Here is an 18749-nt window from a genome sequence, read left to right as displayed (position 1 = left end):
GGACAAACTTTCCTCGTTCCTGAAGAAGGGCTTATGCCCGAAACGTCGATTCTCCTGTTCCCTGGATGCTGCCTGACCTGCTGCGCTTCTCCAGCAACACATTTTCAGCTTCAGAGGGTCGATGCAGACTCAATGGGCTGAATGGCTTGCTTCCACACTGTGCAAGCTTGCAGAATCCCTACAATGTTGCAGTGAGCTCAAGCTGTCCAGTGGCTAGATGCGTAACTTGTCCATGGGATGCTGAGGTTTCTTTAGTCTTTGCTTCTTTCTGTTGCCCTGGAATTAAAGGCCAAAGTATCCGTTCCCCCACTTCTCTGTGGAGATGCACCTTTTTTTTTGCCTTACTCTATTGATAGTAGAACTAAGAACAGCTCCTTTAGAAGTGATTTAATTTACATATAGGCCAATAACCCCTAGCATTGCAGCACAATTTTTATTAAACTGACCATATTGCCTTCTCTGGAAATGATAGTAATTGCACTTTTTCTTGTAGGAATGTACAGAAAGAGGATCGCATTCCAATGGCTGAAGAATACATCCAGTACAAGCATACAAAAGCCAAACTTCGATTACTGGAAGTACTCATTGCTAAACTGGATGGTACAAAAACTGTTTTGAGTTCTTAAAGATGAACTTTACTCAGAAGACAATTTTTTTTGGTCTTTAAAACAACCAGAGGAAATTATTCAATCCTTTCTAAAATTCTGGATATTGGATCCTCGCATTTGTGCCATAGAAACACTTTTTGGCTGCACTTTATTAATTACTGAAGTCTGAAAATTCCAACAGTGACACGAGAATGAACATGAGGGTTGTTGAGCAACTAATCAAAGTCACTGTCACCAATGACAACAAACTTTACAAGATGCACTGACGATATTTTTGAGTAGGTAGCTTTGAGAATTTTATGAAATAAATCCTATTCTGGATTATGATAACACTCCAAATAGATAATTATTTCTTGGCAAGGCAAATGTTCAGGAGGGAAAAGTGTTTTGCTTGCCTCTATGTGAAACATCATAGCACTTTATTTATGTCATTGTGGGGTTAAAAAATGTGTTATGTCTACCAAAAACTGCCTTTTTCACATTTTGATGGTTTCTTCATTTTTTAAAAAAAAATCACATTACAGTTTAAATATAATCAATTTCTTGAAGGGAGAAAAAAGGAAATTCAAAATGAATTTACAGTTGTTTGTACACCAATCCCTTTTTATGGCCATTTATTTGTATTCATTTTTGTATTCCAGATATTTTAGACTGGCCACTAAAGGAATTGTCATTTATCATTTTGATAAATATTTGCTGAAAGATGTTTGCAATTTAGAACATTTGTACAGTGTGTAATTCTGAAATTACCATATTTTTGCATGCATACTGTCCCTGCAGCATCTTTAAACATCTGTGGGTTAAGGTTTGACTGACTTAAACTAACCTGATCAATCTTCTCAGCAATCCACTGGTTTTTGAAAAACTGTTATTTAATTAGGTAGATTAAAAAAAGTCATTTGAGCCTTGGAAGTTCATTATTGAAAAGAACCCAAAATTCCTTGAACCTAGTCTATTTTTAAATTGAACTTTGCCTTCTCCACAATGATTTGACCACTTTAACACAATGTCACTAATACAGATTAGGAGTAGTGGTTTCCAATACAAATTCTTTAAATACTCCACTTACCTAGGAGCTCTTGAGATGCAGTGAGTGCTCCTATCTCTGAGCTGGAAGAAACCAAGTTCAAGTCTCACCCGCTCCACAGGAATCTCATAACCTTGCTGAATAGGCTAATTAAAAATATCTTTACTCCATTTACCTGCTCTCATGAGTGTATTTGGTGCTTTTTTTTTTCAGCCAATTTCTTGTCAATCATCAGGTTTTACCTCTAATTTTGATCAATTTCAAGAGGCAGAATCCAGCATAAAAATCCAGCTTTTTTTGGAAATTAGCACAATAAAATCTGGTTTTCTGCAGACTTTTCGGAAAGTAATTTCCTCAATATAAGTAGGTTAATATTGTGCAGGTACATCTGGTAGGAGATGTAAAACCAGAAGCAAAATACTGCTGGTGCTGCAAGTCTGAAATAAAAATAAAACAGAAAACACTTTCAATACTCAACAAGTCAGGCACCCTCTGCAGAAAGAAAAACCGGTGACCTTTTGTTCTGAACTCGTGTTATTTGCAGAGATGTAAAACTTGGATTGATGCTTGTTTTCTTCGAAGTTTGTTTTTGCTGTTAGCAAGACATTCCCTCTGCATCTTTCGGATCTTATCCCTTTTGGTTTGAACCCATGTGTCTCAGGACTTTGTCAGTTTGATCGTGTTAAGGCCATTTCATCATCTTTGATTACAGAGGACATGTTACTGAATATTTTCTGCTGTGATTAACCAGCAGGAATTGTTTTCAGCCTGTTTCAGGCCCACGTTTTTCATCCTTTTCATGTACCTTCTTTAACCTCCTCCTTACTGTGCTAGTACTGCTGGGCCATAATTTGCTAATATTGCTCGCCATTATTTGTGGACTAGATGATTCGTTATTTTTGGGTGGTGAGGAGCAAATACATGGTTAAACTCAAACTATCCAAATGTTGCTATCCCAATTGTATCATTCCAGCTTCATAAGATGGCAGCTTGCTGTTTGGCTCACTGTTAAAATGCATCACCTATTGTGAAATTGCAATCGGTACAAACTAAAGTCATTAGTCAAGGTACATTTTGGTCTCCGTTCAATTTTTCATGATTTGGTCAGTGTTATGTACTCCAACCTCACTGGTACTGAACTACATGCTTCCTTGTCTTGTTCAGAGGTTCTTGATGACCAGTTTCCTTCACCACAATATTGTTAGCTCACATTTGTAGCAATATGCCATGCAAAAAAAAAATGTAAAAACTCGAAAGGTGTAAGTCCAATTACTCTTGGATTCACTGCCAAGCAAATGATAGTTGATGTGTTTCTGAAGATTTCAATGCACCCTCATTCTACAATATTGCACGATTTCCTGTACCTTAACTTTGGGTTGTTTGTAGATGCCCAGATACCTTTGAATTAGAATTAATGCATCCCTAATTGAGGAGGAGTACAACTACCTCCACCTACTGTTTCAATCAAATTCCTTAAGCTAATTCTTCAATGACTTGAAGCCTGCTTTGTTTGTTGACCTTTGGTTATTTCAAGTCTGCACGTGTTTATTACAAAATTTAATAATTTTATGGGTGCTACTATCCAAAGCTGCCACTGTCTGGTTGAGACTTTTTTTTAAAGAAAAAGTTACATTTGACGACTTAAGTGTTTATATGACGTGTGCAAAGTTTTCGAATGTATACAGACAAAAACTGGGTTTGCCAAAAATATTTCCAGCCAACCTGAACTTCTCTCTAAAATGGGAAAGAACACAATCTTTGTTTGGTTCAGGCATGCTGTTAGCTACAGTAAGTTAAGCAGTAGAACGCAGATTTAACCTCTGTTGGAAGCAGTTGTTCAAACTCCCATTGACAGTGACAGAATTTAACTCAGGTTTTTAATTTATACCACCTTTATAAAAATCCTGTTTCATATTCTCCCAACTTCAGATATCTAATCTGGAAGCAATGTTTTAAATGCTGTTAATTTCCCATTCTTAGTTGAAATGCGTGTTTTCGAAGTAACTTGAGATATTTCTTTTCCTTGTTGGGGACCATTCAAAAATATTGTTCGTTGTTCCAACCTGTCTATGCATGGGCAAAAAAATGAATAAATTATAAGCTACTGTTTGGTTAAGCAAAGTAATGCTGGCACTGTGTATTTCTTTGTCGAAAGCAATGTAGCTATGTAAGAATTATAATGAACTTAAATGATATTAATGTTATAGTTGGTGTTGAAATGTAATAAATAGGATAGTAATATCTGCATTTTACAGCCATTTAATTTTTAGAAGCAGTCTAGTTTCATAACACGCAAATTACTACAAAATGCTCTGTAGCTGATCATCCACCCAACTGTAAATCTTTTGGAACAGTACAAATATTTTTCTATTGTTACATTTATTTTCTTCAAATACAGCAATTTTAAACATTTCTTATTAACTAGTTATTACAAGTAATGTGAACACTATGAACAAGTTGGAAGTGTCAAATACTGTATTTCTATTTTGCAAGATAAAGTCATGCTGCCAGTGTAACCTTCATGCTTGTTCCAATCAATAGTTCTTCATTCGAGGTTAAATACATATTGTAGAATACAACGTATAAGCTATAACTTTTGCTTTGTGAGAGCACGTTAATATCAATTGTATTTTCTCTTAAAGCAGGAACTTTGCAGCAACTTTATGGAGTATCTCACAAAAAGAAACAGACATTTACATATTCCATAAAATGTTTCAGTAAATCAATCAACCAGTGGGTAAGCTTTTGGTGAAAAGCTGCATCATTTGCATGCTTTCACAAGGAAAGAATTGAAATAACACAAAATGAAAACTATTATTGTCAGTAGTGTGAAAATTATAGTGTTCAATTAACGCCCAGCACTAATGTTACAAGTCTTGCAACTAGGATCTTTTTTTGCATTTGCTGTGGATAAACTCATTAGCTGATGGCCACTGATTTCAGCCACGCTACCAAGAGAGAGATCCACTGGGTCAGTGTAGATTATTTCTAAAATAGCATCCTGGGCATGATGATAAACAAGCCTACCATCCTCCTCAGTGCATGTCAGGAATTTGTTGTCTGCAATATTTAGCTGAGGGAGTCGCTGCTTGCAGAATTCATCTCCCTGTGATCCAATAGGTGCAATAACCAGAATAATGTAGTGGTATGCTGTATACATGCAATAAAAATCACCAAAATAGAGGTTAGTATTCTGGTTGAAGAGTTTGCTGGCAGGAATCTGAAAGCGGTATCTCCCGTAAGGTGAATCATGAGGAGGTTTTCCAGTGTTAAATTCAGTGTTGCAGCTAAAGAAGATGCCTTCTAGTTTGCCACTGATGGGAGAACCATGACTGCCACTGTTATCTTTTATGGAAGTTTGCATCATTTGTCCTTGATGTTCTCTGAAAAAGTAATCATCATGTTAGTAATGCAGGGGTATTAAACAATTTTTACAAGTTTAGATTACTCACTGTCCAAATTTACAACAGTGCTGGAATACATTTCCTGCTTTCAAAAGAGACTCCAAACAAAATTCTTAAATCAGATTACACTATTTAATCTTTCAATCCATACATTAACGCAAGAACTTCACATATTAAATATGTCTCCATAATAACAAGTAGTTCAAATAATATAAAAGTTTGAAGTCCTTGCTCCTATCCATCTCTAATTTAGGTTAGGACTAATGTCATTGAGTTGACATGTTAATGTTTTACGATATACAGTTAATCTAAAGACTTTTTTCAAGCAAGCTTTGACTTCTCTTTACAGTGCTGAGTCTGTATGTAACTCCTGTAAGTTTTAAATTTAAAAATTTTTTTTTTGACTCCATATGTGGAGAACTTTCTAGATGCTAGCAGAACGAGAGGAGGCAGAAATTTTTTTGAATTTCAATGAGAGGTGTGCCTACATTTCTGAGTAAGGGGATTTCATAACAATGCAAACATCCTTAAAAACATAAAGGAGAGATGTTAAGTAGGTGGAACCTACTGATCCGACCAGAACAGTGTTCTGAAATGAAGGGCAGGGAGACTGGGTACAGGAAGCAAAGAGGAATAAGCTTGAGAAAAGGATTACAAGTCAAGATACTTGAGATAGGACATGATTTTTTTTATCCAGCCAGAAGCTGCAGCATTTCCATGAAGTAGGGGAGTAATCAGACAAGCAGAAGAATGAACCAACAGAGACGGGAAGGGGGATTTTTAAACTTGACAATAAAGCCTCTGAGAGGAGAGAGGGTACTTTCCTCCTCATTCATTTCCAATAAGCTAACCATCATGACCGTCTCCTATTAGTTCATGGTTGAAAATGTAATTGTGTTCTCTCCTTTTTTTTCCTCCCCCCCCCCCCCCCCCCACAACTAAGGCTGCATTCTCAAAAGTAAATAGTTTGGAAGCAGTCCAAATAATTTGCAAATCTTAAGATTTGGTCATCTACCAGAACTCCCAACTCTTTCACTGAACACCGGGATCAAAGCTGGACCTAGTGTTGGTTGGTAGTGGGGGTGCAATTTTGGGCCCTATTCCTCGGGAACGATGAATTGGCCCTGGATTGAGTCTAGAAGAGGTTCATGAGAATGATCCCAAGAATGAAAGACTTAACATATGAGAAATGTTTGAGGACTCTGGGAAGGCCAGGTCAATGAATATATCTAAAACCAAGATAGGTTCTTGATTGCCAAGGGGATGAAAAGTTATGGGGAGAAAGTGGGAAAATTGGGTTGAATGATTGAATAGTAGAGCATCTTGGTGGGCCAAATGGCCTAATTTCTGCTCCTGTTTTACAGCCTTACAGGTGACTTTAGTCTCATTGTCCACCGTACATCTGATCTGTACACAAAGGCTACCGTTGCTACTGAAGGCAACTTTCCTGGGATCCATCGTGCACACTTGAAATAGATTTAATGTGCTTGTATGTCAGCCGAGGGATCCCTTCAGAAACTTTAGCAGGTGTCAGCAACCTATACTGTGGTCTTTAGTGGGACTAAGTGTTTCTGTTTAATTATAAATTATTTTGCTATGGAAGCAAAGGTACTGGCAACAGTGCAGATTAGAATGTGGGTACCAGCCCCAGTAAAACAGTAAAGTAAAAACCGAAACAACTGTGGATGCTTTAAATCAGAAACACAAACAGAAGTTGCTGGAAAAGCTCAGCAGATCTGGCAGCATCTGTGAAGAGAAATCAAAGTTAATGTTTCGGGTCTGGTGACGCTTACTCAGTTCTGAGGGACACCAGACCGGAAGCGTTAACTCTGATTTCTCTTCACAGACGCTGCCAGACCTGCTGACCTTTTCCAGCAATTTATGTTTTTGTTCCCAGTAAAACACTGCTGGCTTTCCACTAAGTGCCATAGATGTGTAGAATATAAATGGGAAAACAGTTATGAAGTAACAAAGTTGCTTTACAAAACAGTATGGTCATTTCACACCAAACTAGTTATGTTAAGGATTCAATGGGGTCATATTGTATGGGAACATATGTAAATAAATTTAGTGCTCCCTAAAGAATCTGGATTATCAGGCTTTCAGCAACTGAAATTGTGAAACAAGTAGTTAATAAATCTTTTTATAAAATATTCTACAATAACCAGGTTATGTTAATATACTTCGATAATTTTCTGGTTACTTCTGCAAAGCTATTGATTCCCTGGAGATTGTTGGAAACTAATTATTTGCAATTAATCTTGGTTCCTTCTAATATTTTACTGAAGTTGTCTCATTTAGTTTTATGTTTTGTTACCTCACCAATAAGTATTACAAAGTAATTTAAATTTAAGTTGTTTATAAATTTTATTCAATTACCAATAGATAGCCAGCTATAAGTTCAAGTTTATAAATTAAAATTATGATGTCTTAACTCGCAAGACAGCACCAAATGTGTGCACGCACTTACCATCTACTTTCTTCAAATAATTATCATTAAAAAGGTTGTGATTTATAGCTTTTATTTTTTTTAAAAAGCATTCTTCCCCTCAGTGGTCACAGAGTTCAACACAAGTAGAAGTTACATTTAAATTTTAACAATAGAAATTTAAAGCAGCTTGTGATTTTTCTTACCGAACATAGTCAAAATATTCTTTGTGCTGGTTACGATAGAAAACTGAAAACCTTAACATGCGTTCTGAAATCGCTTCAGCTTTTTCCATTAATTGTGTTAGGTGAACCTTGGAATAGTCTGTAGCATAAACATGACATTTTATTATTAATACTGCACTCGGTTTCAATTTTATACTAAACTAAATTTCTGGAAACTTATTTAGCACTGTTTGAAATTTGGTATAATTCTAGCGATATGCACGTGAAAACGTTTACTTTGGGGAAAAAAAAATCAAAATTGACTTTAGTCAAAAGCAAATCATAAATACACTACAGCGGACAGCTGAAACTGACAACTGGAAGCGGCAGGGACAGGCCACTATAAATGCCGGAGGAAACATCACAGAAGCACTTCACAGGAGGCTCCCAAGCACTGAGGATGTCACCTAGACAGGGGACGAAACGTTTGCAACAAAAGCTTCCAGCTCGGCGAACAGAACCACAGCAACATTTCTCATTAATAAAGATGGAATGCCAAACAGACAACTTGTTGAGTATGTGGAGACAGAAACTGAGTGGCCTGCATCCCCTCTCGCCACCCCCCCCCCAACTCAGTGGCAAAGCTGTGGTGGAATTTCAAAGCTTGGAATGTCAAGGAAGGAGTGCATGATATGATTAGAGGGTGATCTAGAGTTCACAGATTGAGGAGTGAGCCAGAGGTGCTGTTAGGAGAGTGTCTAGTAATGGTGTGAGCTGGGGTTGAGTGAGAGTTGAGATGCATAAGAGTGGCTGGCAGCAAAGGCGTGACTAGCTGATTGTGAAGAGCTGTTTTAGACCCGTGACAGTGTTACAGGAGGAAAGGTCCATCATAGTAAGTGGTCCAAGTTAAATGCTGATAAGATCCCAGTGACACCATGGGTGGTAGTTCCTACGAAGCCATTTCTGGAACACCAAACTTCTCATTTGCCAATGTAAACCAGCTCTCTAGTGGCAGACATCTCAGCATTGACTCAGATTTTCCAGTCCCAGTAGTAACCAAAGTGTGGTACTGAAAATGCACAGCTGATGAAGGGCTTATGCAAGAAACAATGATTGTCCTCCTCACGTTGCCTGGTCTGCTGTGCTTTCTCTAGTGTCACCTTTTTGACTCTAACTCTCCTGGAAAATCTAAGTCGTAGCTTCAGGTTAATAACCTTTTTCATTTAGAGCTAAGAATGTTATAAATGTAATAGGTTTCAGGCAGATAAAATAAGGATGGTAGCAAAAGAAAAGATCTCCTGAGAGAATGAAAGGTAAGAGTGATGAAACAATAAAATATGTAAAAATGGGACAAGTAAAGAAATAAGAAGAGATTTGTCTTGAAGAGGTTATGAACAACAGAATGCAATCATAGAACAGAATGACAGAAGATTTATGGTACAGAAAGAGGCCACATAGCCCACTGTGTCTGCAGTGGGCAAAAGCTCAGCATAATCTCACTTACCAACATTTGATCTGCAGCCCTGAAGGTTACAATACTTGAAATGCCCATCAAGACACCTTTGAAATTGGTTTAATGAGTTGAGTACACTGGGTACATCAACCCTTTCAGTTAATATTGAGCTCCAGACTCTCTGGGTGGAAAAATGTTTCCTTACCTTCCCTCTCATCTTTCTCCCAATTATTAAATCAATGCCCTTATTATCACTGATCTTTATGCTAAGGCCCTTCCCATCAATGTTCTCAGTAATTTTCCCTGAGTAACAGAGGCTTATACAAGGGAAGGCTTTGTATCAGCACACCAACTGGACCCTGTGAGGAGTTCCTAGCAGATGAGCAGCCATGCAGCTTTGAGAAAACATTGCTTCCCATTCAAAAAGCAAAAACAAAGCATTCAACTTGCAAAGTAAGGGAAACAAAATTAAGAGATATCAAATAATAGCCTGAAAATGTCAAATTTAGTGTTGAATCTTGAACGCAATGAAGTGTTTTTAATTGAAAGACAAAGTGCATTGAGTTTGGTGGAACATGAGTAGGTCAAGAACACAGAGGTAAAGAAAGCTGAAAATAAGATGGAGTTTTAAAAGACAGGCCACCAAAAGTTTGGAGGTCAAATCTGTTTTTCTCAGACTGCTTTTATAAAGCAGTAACCAAATGGTGTTTATTCTTCACAATATAGAGCAGACAGTGTAGTGAGCAGTGTAAAAGTACACCATAAACGAACACTTGATCAGGAAAGCGAGTTTGAGGCCTTGTAGTGGTGAGGAAAGAGGAGGCCAAAGAGAGTAGCTCTTTATGAATGGTTTTGGAGATGATTTGAGAAGTGAACTCAGGTGTTCAGAGGGAACAATCCCTTCAGGATGCTTAAAAGGTGTCAGAGTTAAGCAGTTGCTTCATCCATCCCAAAGAGGATAGAGTTGTATTGGTAAGGCGGTACTCCTCTCTGAGAAGCATCCTGGATAGCAGCGAGAGTGATAGAGTTTTAAAATAATGAGGAATGAGTAAGGATTCAGGTAATGGTAAACCTATAGGCCTAAGAGAAAAGAACTGGCTATAGAGCAGTGAAGTGACTTAGATAAAAAATAAGCAGTGGATCAAGAAGCAGCAAGTTTAAGGAAACGAATAGATCTAGTGACTAAAGTGATGAAAGTTAAAGCTAAGTACATTACATATAATTATGGCAAAGCATTTACAACAAAGTACATGATAAATACTATGGACATAAATGGGTTTGATTTAAATTATTGCGATGTAGTTAGTGACCAAGCTTTTTTCCCCCTGATCCAAGCTGGCAGTGGAATAGGACTCCTGAGCCTGAGCTCTGACTGCTTTTCTTTCTTCATTTCTCTGTTTAATTTTAGGTTTTTGTTTTGTCCTCTGCTTATCTTCTGGAGGCAGCCATGGCAGGGGACCCAGAGCGGTGACTTTGCTGATTTGGCAGAACCCTGAAAGTTGGCAGCATTGTGGAAGTGCTGGGGGTGTGGAATGGGACTTGTGGCAGATGGCAGTCAGTGATGGGATGGCAATGTGGGGATCAAGCCTAGCACGGGACAGAGAGGATTGCCGTCAGCGGCAAGATGGCAACACAGAGGTGCGGGGATCAAGAGAGCCAGCCCAGCATGAGGAGAGAGTAAGCTCTTGTGGAGAAAGCCTAGGCTGGAATAACTGCAGGCTCATGGCTAAAGAAGGACTATAACTTGAAACTTTTAACTTATTTTTCTACTTTCCATCTAAGATTTTGTACCTAAGCTGGTACCATGAATGGCAACATTGTAAATTTTTCACTGTGCTCCTGTACTTGAGTACACGTAAGAATAAAACCTAAGTTTTAAAAGAAAAAGGTGGAAACTAAATATTTTGTGATACAAATAAAAGTGTAGAGTCATAGAGATGTACAGCGTGGAAACAGACGCCTTCAGTCTAACCCATCACCTCTCTAGCTTCCCACAGAGTTTTAGGGTACACATGATCAGGTCCTGGGGATTTATCCACCTTTATGTATTTCAACTCAATCAGCACTTCCTCCTCTGTAATCTGGACATCTTGCAAGGTGTCTACGTTCTATATCTTCCATATCCTTTTCCACAGTAACTCCTGATGCAAAATACTCATTTAGTATCTTACCCCATTTTCTGCGGGTCCACACAAAGGCCGCTTTGCTGATCTTTGAGGGGCCCTATTCTCTCCCTAGTTACCCTTTTGTCCTTAATGTTTTTGTAAAATCCCTTTGAATTCTCCTTAATTGTATTTGCTAAAGCTATCTCATGTCCCCTTTTTGCTCTCCTGATTTCCCTCTTAAGTATACTCCTACTGCCTTCATAAGCTAAGGATTGACTCGATCTATCCTGTCTATACCTGACATATGCTTTCTTCTTTTTCTTAACCAAACCCTCAATTTCTTTAGTCATCCAGCATACCCTATACTTACCAGTCTTCCCTTTCACCCTAACAGACTGGGTCAGAGATAAGTGAAATTATGATGGGAAATAAGGAAATGGAAGACATTAACTAAGTACTTTATGCTTGTCTTCATAGTAGATGACACCACAAACAAAAAAATGGAGAAAACCCAGCAAGAAGAAGGAATTTAAAGAAATCGGTATGAGTAAAGAAATAGTACCAGAGAAATCTCCAAACATCTATTTAACTTCCTATTAAAAATATTCAAAGACTTTGCTTCCATCACCTTTTGAGGAAAATGTTCCAAGGATTCTTAACTCTCAGAAAAAAAAAATCTCATGTCTTAATTGGGCAACCCCTATATTTTTACCCATCAATACCTAGTTCTGGTTTCTACCACAAAAGGAAAACATGATTTTCACATGCACACTCTCTCAGAATCTTATGTCTTAATCAAGTTGCCTCTTATTCTTCTAAACTCCAACGAATACAAGCTCAGGCTGTCCAATCTTCCCTCATAAAACACCCTACCCACACCAAGTAACAGTCTAGTAAACCTTCTGTAAGCTGCTTCCAACATGAATACATTCTTCTTTAAATAAGATGATCAGTACTGTACACATTACAACAGACATGGTCTCACCAATACTCCAAAGAAATAAGGGATAATAGCCTTACTTCAGTATTCAATTCCCCTTGCATTAAATAATAACATTCTGTTAACTTTCCTATTTGCTTGCTATACCTGCAAACCGACCTACAATTAATACACCTAATTAATACAATTAGATTCCTCTACATTTCAGAGCTCCCCAGTCTTTAGGGAGTCTTTATGCTTAATTTTTATTCTTTCAGCCAAAATGCACTCTGTTTTCTAGATCTTTGCCCACTCACTTAATCTCCCTATCTATTTCCACTTGGAGCTTCCTTACATTCTCTTCACAATTCCATACCTTTGGTCCCTTCATCCAAATCTTTGATGTAAATTGTAACAAGTTGAAGCCACAGCACCAACCCCATGCCACATCATTTGTTACCATATACAACTTGACAAAGACAAAAAAAAATCTCTTTCAGTGTTACTGTCCACTGACATTTCCCATACAAATGACAAACTGAACCAGAGAAGTAGGGTTACACCCGAAATGTTGACTTCTCCACCTCCTGATGCTGCCTGACTTGCTGTGTTCTTCCAGCCTCTTGCTTGTCTATCAAAGAAATATAAAGCCAGAGTGATAAATGGTAGGATTTTTGCAGAGCTTGTATGTTTTCCCGAATAGAAGAAATTCATTTAAATATAATTTTACCTGCAGTACAGAATTCCACAACTTCGCTCCAGTCAGAGACTGTATAATCTCCATCACCTTGTTTTGATGCAGTCTGAACAGCCACAGTATACTCTGTTCTGGGACTCAAGAACCAGTGACCACGCACTGTCATCGGCAAGGGGACTGCTTTTGCCACTAATTTGGTTGGAACATCCTGCAGAAGAAATGGAATTCTGATTTCTCAAATCAATCAAGCATGAATACTGCATATCATCAAAGCCAATGTTTTTCCTGAAGCATTCAACTTACAAACACTTTAAGTTCAAAAGAAGCCAAATGCTGTTGGAGTTTTTCTTTGTTCACAGAAGTTGCATTTGAAACAGATTACAAACCTGAAGCCATTATTGAGTGAAACAGACATGGGTAAGTCAGAGTGTCTGTGAGAACTGAGATTTCACCCTTAAATTTATTATGATTTCAACTGACATTACTACACAAGGCAAAAGCCACAATGAGATCAGATTTTGCTTTGTTTAACATGGCAATCTTTCACTTGGGTTTAAGAAAAAGACAGTAAGACTTTTAAACAAAGCAAGTAAATAAAATAAATCATTTTAATGACACAGACGGAAAGATTTCAAAACATACAGCAAAACAAAATCCCATCTATTCCCTAACACCATCACTCTACAGTTAGTCAATAAAAGAGAAATTTCCTTTCTCCACCAAATCTGCTGGTTTAACTTAACCACTTTTTTCTCAGCTCTTTTACCATGAACTGTGAAACCTTTTCTTTCAATATTCTTATAACTGAGAGCTTAGACTTTCTCAGTCTTTTAATAATCTGCATATTTCTAACCAAACTCCTGGTCCTTGAAGCATTACAAACTGAATTTGTTCCCTGAGGTAATTTATTCCCTTAAATGTTATGACCAATCTCCTTTCAAGGAGAATCTATTCTACCATCTGGCCCTGATCAGGTTTCCTTCAAACTGCACAAAAGCCTTTCTTTCTATCTCAAATTAATAAAATCAATCTTTGGTTTGCTTTTGTATTTAGAATAATCAATGTCTTTCAAATGTTTTCTCTCTCCTATTGTAAAATCAAGTAATATAAACAAACTTCCATTAAGACTCAAGGAAGCACACACTAATTTAATATCATCACTCAGGAGAGAGTGACCTAATCGAATTGTAAACCTTTTCACAAAAATATACTAAAACCCACTTGTCAGTAGCTATTTACAAATCATCCACTTTTCATTACATTTGCCCCCAAAGAAGAATGGAAATGTACCTTTAAAAAGCATTTTTGTTGAGAAATGTAACTCTTTTTAACATATTTCTATGGCACATTAACATTAATACCATATTGATATGAAATGCACAAAATGAGTTTCAGGGAACCATAATTTCCACAAGTTCACTTGCATCACAGCACACAGTTTCTTTCATATGTGCACTAAGCATGAACAATTTTAAAATTTTATGATTGGAGAATTAAAGCTCCACTGAAACAGCCCTTACTCTTGACCTGAAATTTTTCCAAAAACAAAATTGAAGGATTGTGATCATATTAACAAGTTTCTTCCACATTATTGGTGACATATACTTCAAAATGATGTAGAGACAACAAAAGACTCAATCATCAATATTTCTCTTGACATGCAGTCAATATCTTTGAAAAATAACTAACATGCTGTTCCATTACTATCTTGTCATTTGTAGTAAAACCGCACCCATATCAATGTCATTGCATCGACAGCCATGCTTTTCATAATTTGGTGTTACTAAAACTGGTGCAGTTATCAACACAGCTTTCAAGCTCTCAAAAGCATTATGATATACTTGTGTCCACTCAGATTTTCTGTATTTCTTTAACAAATTCATTACATGAACCACAGCAGTGCTGAAGGTTAGGAAAAATCTGATAAAACAACATCATCGTCGTCAGTCTCTCAGAAATGACTGTCTTCCAGTCTCAAGGCGAGTCTGCAGATGGCCATACATAACCAGCAGTCTCATCGTTCTTAAGCTTACAGACGGCCTTCTCTACATTGTGCAGGGCATTATTACTGAGCTTGTGGATTACAAAGATTCTGTTTCGGTTAGCACAAAGTTAATGTGGTAACGAAAGTGGACTCATATCCTATTTCACGTTTCCCCAGCCCAGTGTTTTTATAAAACCCGACTAATTTTATAACACACCCTCCTCGCTCCCCCCTCCAACCTGATAAAACCCAATCATGACAACGTAATGCAAAATTCAGCATTTTGTCCTTGGCATAGGAAAATCCAAAACAGCTTTCCCATCTCTAGATGTTGCTTAGCCTTGTCCCACAGTGTGACTCAAAAAGGTCACCTTCTCTTAGCCAAATTCGCTCTTAGCCAGATTTATACCCAATTGGCTCTTTGTAGGCGATTAAGTAGTTCAGTTCTTCCCATGTTTGCCTAAAGACAAATCATCAATGAAAACCACGCAGATACGCAGTCCTTCAATAACTTTACTTGTTAATCACTGGAACGTTGCCGGTGCCTTTGCAGTTCAAACAGCGTGATTCTGCATTGAAGAGTCCAACCGGGGATGTTTTTAAATGATATTCCTCTGGCTGCATCAAACAATCCCTTTAACAAGATGATTTTGATGACAAATCATACAATCTTTCAATGCAATCATCCAAAGGATGTGTTATAAAATTATTGGGGGTTTATAAAAACACTGGGCTGGGGAAATGTGGGATAGGATATGAGTCCACTTTCTTTACCACATCAACTTTGTGCTAATCAAAACAAAGTCTTTGTAATCCATCCAGTTTCGACATCATCATGATAGGCGAGCTCCAGCCATTATGATTCAATTCCGTAATGACATTGCCCATCATGAACTTAATCTCTTTCCTTATGTTAATTTTTTTGGATTACATTTAGGAGGATCTTGTTTTATACATAATGCATTTCCTACATTAACATCATGAACAGCCATAATAGTTTTTCTTGGCCTTTTCACAGACATTGACCCAGGATTTTGTAATAGCCTTTGAAAGCCACTTAGTCTTTTTTAAAAGAAGATTTCATATTATACTAACAAACATTTTAAGTACCCCGTACTATCCAATCTGATTTGTGCAAGATCAACTTTTGCAGGTTCAATTTTTGATTCACTCTCCAATTGTTCCGATATTGTAATTTTACTTCCTACTTCTTTTCACTATGATAAAAATACATTTCTCGGGACTATTATAGAATCATGAAGTCAAACAACACGGGAAAGAGACTCTGCAGTCATTGCTCTGTCATGGTATCTCTTCAACATGTTAAAATGACACATTTACTGATGCTTTGTTCAACATGGAATATTTACTAAATCATATAGAATCATAGAATCCCCACAGTGCACAAGGCGGCCATTTGGCCCATTGAGTATGCACCAACCCTCTGAAAAGCATTCCACCCACACCCATGCATTGGCAAGGGTTTCAGAAAATATTAACACAAACGGTTCCAGGGAAAAGAAACTTCAGTTGTGAGAATAAATTTGTAAAGCCAGGAATGTTCTCATTAGGGAGGAACCATTGAGATACGTTGATAGAGGTAATAGAGTCATAAAGTTTGAAATCATGAGGGGTCTTGCTAGAGCAGATAAAGAGAAACTGTTTCTATTGACAGAAAGGTTAAGACCCAGAGGGCATCAATTAAGGTGACATATAAAGGAACCAGAGAGTCAGAGTCATACAGCACAGAAACAGACCCTTCGGTCCAACAAATCCATGCCAACCATAATCCCAAACTAAATCAGTCCCACCTGCCTGTGCTTGGTCCACACCCCTCCAAACAGTTTTTTATTCATGTACTTATCCAAATGTCTTTTAAATGTTGTAACTGCACTGCATCCGCCACTTCCTCTGGAAGTTTATTCTCTGTGTAAGTAAGTTGCTGCTCATGTCCTTTTCAAATCTTTCTCCCCTTACCTTAAAGATATGCTCCCTAGTCTTGAAATCCCCCACCCTAGAGAAAGATACCTGCCATTCACCTTATTCAGACCCCACATGTTTTAAAAACCTCTGTAATGAAGGAAAACTTTTTTATGCAGCAAGTTATAAAAATCTGGAATGTACTACAGTAGAGTGTGGTGAAGATAGGTTGAAGTATGGGATTTGCTTGGTAAATGCAGATACTTATCATTTTTCAAGTGTGCAATATTATCCACTTCGACAGCAATTTTCCTTTTTGATCCCAAAATGGTCTCTCTTCTCCAATTAATATACTTTTCTCAATGTGTTCCTCTTCCTTTTGTCAATTCTATATTCAGCTGGTTTCCCATTCATTATGAACTTGCTACCTGTGATATGTACCTCTTTTGGTGCATCTTGTTTTCCACCTCTTTCAGGGAGAAGGCAAGTGGGTATGTGTGTGTGTGAGAAAAGGTACTATAATTTACCACAACTGTATCCTAACTATCTCACCCTTTAAGGCAATACCTTTATTTGATGAAAGCATTATCTGTGAATCTTTGATTCTAATTTATGCTGAGCAGATCTATGCTTCATCCACTAAAACTGATCCTTAAATTAATTTTACTCGATATTAGTTTGTGTCCTTTTTCTTAAATAACTTATGATAAAGTGATCACTGTTCCTTAACTGCTCGCCTGGCACTTGATTCACATTGTTTTCCAGAACAAGACTTGTAATACTTCCTTCCTCTTTTGGCCAGAAATGAACATTCAGCTGAAAGCACCTTGAGAAACTTTTGTCTTCTCCACTATTTCTATCCCAGTCTATATTAGGGTAATTGACGTCTTCCCTGCCATTGGTGTTACCCTGCCCACCAGAAATGGGTTGCTCATGAAAAAAGAAGCAATTCCAGTAGAACAAAGCACTTTTAAATTTTCCATTGTCACTTGACTGATTTATTCCTGTACTGTGAATGGCTAGAAGCAGAAACTACAAGCTGAAATCCCAGACGGTCTGTTAATAGCTGTGCCAGAGCATTGACTCAAGTAATGTATTTATTATATTCATCAGTAACTGTAATTACATTCTAATACAGCAATCTCAGTCTGGACAGGCTTTCCAGATCGCATTGTTAAGTAACGATTTCTGACTTTTTATATGGATGACGCAATTAAACAAAAATATTTCCATGAAACAGTAACCATTTAGTTGCCAGGTCTGAAAAACATTTACAAATATTTGCATATTTTGGCTTTTATCCTAATATTTATTGTCTATTTTACACAAAAATGTATTACAACATAGGCAGAGACTGGGATCTATGTTTAATAATATCAAACACATACAACATGGGTTATAATGCTGCTGGACTATGTACATGGTTGTTGACTGAGTTTGGGGGAGGCACTGTCTCTCCCTCATGCCTCTACTCCTTGCACATGTAAATGGATTTCACCAGACACACAATTGTCAGTGTGTAGTGATTGGAATTAGGCAGATCTCATTAGCAATGAGATCCTTGATTGGGGTTGTTCCCCTGGGCCAATTAGGAAGCCTTGATGGATCAATATAAATAGATGATCCCTTCATTGTTTGATCACACAGCATTGCCCTTCGATGTGAAGGGCACTGCTTGTCACTGGCCACTCGGGTGTTTTCGTATCTTCCTGGTGGTGGAAATTGAATAAAAAATTCGTGCACTTTGTGTCTTCCACTGTGTCTCACACCTGCACACACACACACCATGGGTGCTGGGGACAAAATAAGCACTACCGCACTTAGGTGGTAGTGTGGGGGTTAAAAAGAAAAAAAAAAGAAAAAAATAAAAAAAGAGGAAAAATATAAAAAAAAATTTAAAAAAAAAAATATAAATAGATGATCCCTTCATTGTTTGATCACACAGCATTGCCCTTCAATGTGAAGGGCACTGCTTGTCACTGGCCACTCGGGTGTTTTCCTATCTTCCTGGTGGTGGAAACTGAATAAAACATTCGTGCA

General features: G+C 37.6%; 2 protein-coding genes across 10 annotated transcripts in view; one reads left to right on the top strand and one right to left on the bottom strand.

Moving 5' to 3' along the window:
* Window positions 1-4155, top strand: part of fam13c (family with sequence similarity 13 member C) — a 135067-nt gene extending 130912 nt beyond the window's left edge. For 6 of the 8 annotated variants that reach the window (XM_087999071.1, XM_087999072.1, XM_043712339.2 and 3 more), the window contains one exon: window positions 494-4155. In XM_087999071.1, the coding sequence (XP_087855197.1) occupies window positions 494-626 (133 nt within the window). In that variant the 3' untranslated portion in view covers window positions 627-4155. The remainder of the gene's footprint in view (window positions 1-493) is intronic. The other 2 variants (XM_087999078.1, XM_087999076.1) reach the window with 1 other exon arrangement.
* The window catches only part of phyhiplb (phytanoyl-CoA 2-hydroxylase interacting protein-like b), a 64713-nt gene continuing 49842 nt past the window's right edge, over window positions 3879-18749 (bottom strand). For both annotated transcript variants that reach the window (XM_043712346.2, XM_087999079.1), the window contains 3 exons: window positions 12839-13013; window positions 7674-7791; window positions 3879-5018 (listed from right to left, as the gene is read on the bottom strand). In XM_043712346.2, the coding sequence (XP_043568281.1) occupies window positions 4484-5018; window positions 7674-7791; window positions 12839-13013 (828 nt within the window). In that variant the 3' untranslated portion in view covers window positions 3879-4483. The remainder of the gene's footprint in view (window positions 5019-7673; window positions 7792-12838; window positions 13014-18749) is intronic.

This window comes from Chiloscyllium plagiosum, unplaced genomic scaffold (assembly GCF_037043375.1).
Source record: "Chiloscyllium plagiosum isolate Xiang-an unplaced genomic scaffold, Cpla_swu_hap1 HiC_scaffold_22, whole genome shotgun sequence".
Classification (NCBI taxonomy): domain Eukaryota; kingdom Metazoa; phylum Chordata; class Chondrichthyes; order Orectolobiformes; family Hemiscylliidae; genus Chiloscyllium; species Chiloscyllium plagiosum.
The sequence above is the reverse complement of the archived record's forward strand: the minus strand, read 5'-3'. Positions and strand labels throughout refer to the sequence as shown.